The sequence below is a fragment of the Ochotona princeps genome, unplaced genomic scaffold, assembly GCF_030435755.1.
Source record: "Ochotona princeps isolate mOchPri1 unplaced genomic scaffold, mOchPri1.hap1 HAP1_SCAFFOLD_3108, whole genome shotgun sequence".
Lineage (NCBI taxonomy): Eukaryota > Metazoa > Chordata > Mammalia > Lagomorpha > Ochotonidae > Ochotona > Ochotona princeps.
Window position 1 is genome coordinate 2,757 of NW_026699378.1, and position 5,412 is coordinate 8,168.

A 5,412-nucleotide genomic window follows, 5' to 3' on the forward strand; every position below is an offset into this window, starting at 1 on the left:
AACACGAGCGCGGTCTCGTTAGTGTCCTCCATCGTCCCGTGCATTGTCATGCGTTCGAGCTATGAACGTAACGGCTGGCAGGAGAAAAAACACCATTCCAGACGAAATTTTAGCAACCGCTTCTGTAAATTCGTTTTCTTGTGTGTCGCTAATAGCTCGTGCGGTGCTTCTGTGGCGAGAGAGAGAACACGAAGACCCGAATGCAGCACTCAACCCCCAGAAAATCGAATCAGATTTGTCGAAGACAGACACCACCATTTTCTGCATGACACCGCTCGACGCACGCATGTGTTCTACGGTCAACGCCACAGTTACTGCGATACAGTTTGCACGTGCAGAAGGAACGGCCATGAACTAAGGCTTGCTTTTGCGGGTCGCCTGAGACGTAGTACTTACGAACGACGACGTCGTGTGGAGAGATGCATACTGCAACCGCGATTGCGGAGGGACCGCGCCGGTGAGGATCGAAAGGCACGTCCTTCTTCGTTCCAAAATGGCCCCCATACGATGCAGAAGTATGCAGCCTGCACCTATGCATGTACGTTACCGAAGACGAACGCTTTACACTCTCTTATACTGTGCGATCACTCTCCGCTCAATTATTCCAGTCGTTCACACATGCTGATATGCTTCTCTCCTTGCACGCCTACCTATGTCTCTTCACTACGTTGTGTCACTCTTGACTGAAGCCCACGTCTGTTCTCGCGCTTCTTTTGCCCCACCACTTCCCCGCGCTCCGTTTACCAACACCCTTGTCATACCACTCGTTCTCCCTCTTCTTTGTCAGTTACTTCCTTTTCATTGTGTTGACAATCATCTTCTCTCTTCTATGCCACCTAGTCGAAGAGCGAAAAGCCCATATCATCTTCCCTCCTCCTCTTCTTCCTTTTTCTCCTCCTTCTTTGCCGGTGCTGCTTCTGCCTTTGCACCACCGCCACCACCAGCAGCAGGAGCGGCTGCCGCTGGTGCACCAGTCGGCACGCTTTGTAGTTTTTTCATCCCCTCCGCGATCAGCTGCAGCACGAGGAGACACGCTCAGCAAACAAACAATGCGAGTGTCCTACACAGGTTTGTATCTCGACTCTCCCCATATAAACACGTGGACTGTGAGATATGCAAATCACGGGAAGAAAGCATAATTAAAATCTACATGAGAAGTGAAGCTTTACACACACCCCGTATTTTAAGAAAGCACACTACGCGCCTTACCGGGATATCTCTACACCATCTGCGCACACCTTGTGGTCTGGTTCATGATGCAGGTGAAGGGTAACACGAACGATATTTTAAGTACGCAACAGATACTGGAATGAGACATACGTGTGTGCTTCCAGTTTACAGTAGAATTGAGAACGTGTAGACGGTGGCAAATGGCATGAAGTGACAGTTAAGTAATTAGTATTGGCAATGAGAAAGCAAGTGATGCTGGGACGCAAAATGATAGTTCTACACATATTCAGAAAAGACAAAGTTACATGTGAAGCGAACGGCTTTAGAGACGACAGCTGCAAAGGCAACAAGCGAACTACAACCTTTGACACAAACGTTAGAGGAGAGCGGACTGGACCCGTAATGGAAGAGATCGATTCGCACGAAAGTTGAGTGCAGCCGTGGACGAGTCAACGCAGAGATACAATCAGCTGTGTATCACAAAGAGTACCTAATAATAGACATAAGAATAATCTGCCTTACTGAGAGAGGGCGATTCAGACAAGTACTACGCCGGAAATGAGGCGCATCCCGCAAAGTAGATGAAAATAAACAGGAAGAAGGCGAAATCAAATCAGCAAAAAAAAAGCACATGTGCGAAAACGAAGACCTTCATTCTTGACTTCCTGCGAGGAAGATCAGTTCGAATAAACGTATCGTGTCACATATGTGAACAACGTAACGAGGCGGCACAGGTTGTCTCCCTCATGCGGAAGACAGGCACACAGGGGAAAGGACTGCGTGCATGTGCACTGCTGCACAACCGCTACCGAAAGTGCACCTTGCACTCAACACTCACAAAAACAGCCACCTGTCCACTCGTCACTGACTCTCTCTCTCTCTCTCTCTCTCTCTCTATATATATATATATATATATATGTATGCTTATATATGCAAGCACATACGCCTATATATATGTGTATACGACCACCCCCCTGCAAACGCTTGTATGTATATATCCCCATATATACAATTCCACATATATTATATGTCTATATACAGGTGTATATACACCCCGCTGACTATATTGAAAGCGATCTCGACGCAAACGAGCAGCTCTTTAGAGAAGGCAACCAGTATGCATCTGAGCTTGCAAACGGATCTAGGCCGTTCCCACGTGATGGCGCATATATCATCAACAGTGATGACGTGCCGCTCCCTCTCTCTACTACTGAGAATACATGTACTTCTAGCGCCTAGTGCCAATACAACGGCGCACAAAACATATGTATACAAATACGTACACTAGAATACACGCCTCCACTGCGTGTTCTTAGTAGCATGCACATCGTGAGCGCGGGCGGGAACTCCGCAGCTGTCTGAAAATTTACCAGAACTTAAAGAGTTTCACCTTAGAAACTCGAGAGGATCTAACTTACGCTGGTAGTGATCAAGAACTCCCCCAGTCCCGCTGATACGAACGACATATTGTGCGTAGGTGTCGTCCTGCTCACTAGACACTCGAAAATTTCATAAGAATTTCTCGGAGGCGGCTACTACAGAAACAACATCCCTAAATTCGCCGCCCTAGACGTGTTCACAAGTCAGACGCGTATACACAGAGTACGCAAGCGGCGCTCAAAAGTATACGCGTGCAACCTACACACGGCGACGCGTGTACGAAAACGTCAACTCATGATCTCTGTGCAAGCGCCGTAGCCTTACTGCTACACACACGCAGACGCCTACATACGATGTGGTGACCGTGCGATTAGCACGTCACGCGTGCACATATCACAGGCTACTAGGATGTTTTTTAAGAAGCCCTGTACATGTGTGGTTTCTTTCTTGTCGTAGCTCGTCTGAAGACAGATGGGAAACACCCTATGAGGATGGAACTCTGTTTCGATCCTTTGTTCATATTGTTGTTGGGGCCTTTTTCGTACAGGTACGAGACTAGATATCGCTTACATCATTTAGATGCGTGGACCTGACATCTAGTTGTGGTGTGGCGTCGTGTGTGTGTAAACACTATGTGAGCGTTGACCCCTACGTTGTGTACAGTAACAAACTGTCTTAATGGACCTCCAGGTGACGGGAGCAAGAAATATACCACAGACTCTATTCAACGTTGTAACGACGTCCTGGTACTTTCTTTTCTGTCAACATTACGTGAGAATCACTCCGTATTGCTACGACATAGATGTTCGAGTCATTCATCATTGGTGCATCTTTCTCGCACGTGGACTATCTGTACGTAGACACAATATGGGAAAACTAACTCTCTTTGTGAGCACAATGACTTCAAATATACCCCCTAGAAAGCAAAAAGAACAGTCAGAGTGCTTCGTGATGCTCCAGGTGGCAGTGCTTTTCTCACAAAAAATCGTGGCGAGAAGTACTGTACCGAACCACACATATATGAAGTAAAAAGACACACGCTGTCCGCTAGCCGTAACAGCGGTAAAGGAACAGTGTCAAGCTTTGCCATGTACGCACCAGGCAGTTGTTGTGGTTGACGTAGTAGTAGTAGCAGCACCATACGCATGGACAAACTGTGACGATTTGCAGCAGTAACGTATAATATGTACAATTCCGGTAGTCGGCTAAATACTACCTCCGCTGCTGCGCAGTTGGTAGTAAACAGACGCGTAAGGTCTCGGTGGTAATTTACCTACTCCTGAGTAAGACATATATTTACGCACAGACCTGTCCGCAACCTTGTTCAGATGATAATAGCCTATCTACTCCAGTTGCAACATGCCCAGATTCACGGATACGTATGTCTCTCCCAGGGATCTAGCACAAACAAATGAACGAGGCACATCCAGATACGGCAGGTCACTACCGCCGTGCTCTCAGTACTTTTCACTACGGTGAAAACATACGCGTACAAGCGCATCCCTGCGGACGGCACACACTTCGAGATTGAAAAAGGCGTCTCCGTAGGCACAGTGGCATTCAGATGTGTTCTAATATGTCTGACACAGACGTGACATGCGTTCACTCAGCACCGTTTTTCAAGCAGTCTTACGGATGTATATCACTCTGCTCTCTCTCCTTGAACATCCGCACCAAAACGGTGGTACGCACTGTGGATCAGAGCAACACGCCCACGTTCTACACACGGAAAGCTTCCAACATCTTCATTAAGGCCGAGAGAAGTCCGTGCGCAGTGAGAAGAGAGCACAGGACTCTTGCGCTCGAAGCGTGCCACACACAGCCGGCAGTACGCATTGTCCTACAGTCCGTGACGAGTGCATGGCGGAAAACATGTGCTGGGCTCCAGAAGAAGCATTGCTTCTGTTTAACGCTCTCGTAATACAGATACACACAGAGTCCAGTATTCAGTCGCTCAACAGATGACTGCGAGAAACAGATTCCAAATGCCTAACCCCCGACGCACAGGGCAACACACACAGAGACACATATAGATGAATATACTCTACATACCAGCCTGTGGAAGGCGTGAAACACAACTGCTCACGTTATATCTATACGCAGTGACCTGTGAATTCTCACGTACACATTGTGGCTCGCGGCAATATCGTTTGTGTGCGCTTATCCATTTGCGTCTGACCACGAAATACACTGAGATTAAAATTGTTTGCGGGCGATCTACGCTAAAAAAAAATCTCCTACCTGGTGAGCACTCTTTCCTTGAACACCCTTAAGCAAAGCGTCGACGACCGCGCCCTCGGTTTCGATCCCTACGGAGGAGAGGGTTTTCTCAATGTCTTTTTTCCCGGGATTTTCGTTGCCGGAAAGCACAACCATCAGGTAGGCGCTCACATATTTCATAGCCATTTTGAGTTGCTTTACTGAATCGCCTTGACTTCTGCACACGCACGAAAACCTTACTACTCTCGAAGCAGGTAGTCCGATTATCACTCCGGGGGAGGAGAGTCACAGAAAAGAGCTCGGCACTATTTGATGGTATAACTGCAGGAAAATATCGTGGAGACTGACAGGTCGAGGATCGCCTGAGCAATCAGTCCTACCACGCTAATATACTGGTTTCCTCTAAGCACCGAACAGAAAACGTCCTCCGTAGGAGCTGGCTGTGTGAAAAGCCTATGCCGCCCCCCCCTGGCCGCAACATCTGACACGCCCCTGCACCGCGCCCAAGGCTGCCCGGTACCGCGCGCCACTACGATTCTGCAGCGAGGAAGCTAGTAGCAGCAGTTACAAGCATGCCAGGATGTACCCCACAGAAGCGTTACAACAGATCTACCAGCGACCTGCAGGCAGAGAGTGGCTTGT

The 5,412-nt window shown here is 48.2% G+C and overlaps 1 protein-coding gene across 1 annotated transcript; it reads right to left on the minus strand.

The window, feature by feature from the left end:
* Nucleotides 1-861: 861 nt before the first annotated feature.
* Nucleotides 862-4,956, minus strand: LOC131479206 (uncharacterized). The gene is made up of 2 exons (XM_058659756.1): nucleotides 4,792-4,956; nucleotides 862-1,014 (listed from the first exon to the last, which is right to left on the minus strand). The coding sequence occupies exons 1-2, from the start codon at nucleotides 4,954-4,956 to the stop codon at nucleotides 862-864; spliced, it is 318 nt and encodes a 105-aa protein (XP_058515739.1).
* Between the last annotated feature and the right edge of the window lie 456 nt (nucleotides 4,957-5,412).

What these genes read in the sequence shown, in the direction of transcription:
- LOC131479206 (XM_058659756.1), bottom strand. Translation starts at nt 4,956, where the DNA reads ATGGCTATGAAATATGTGAGCGCCTACCTGATGGTTGTGCTTTCCGGC. An exon ending in AAGGAAAGAGTGCTCACCAG is followed by an intron (nt 1,015 to 4,791) that starts GTAGGAGATTTT and finishes CTCGTGCTGCAG; the next exon opens with CTGATCGCGGAGGGGATGAA.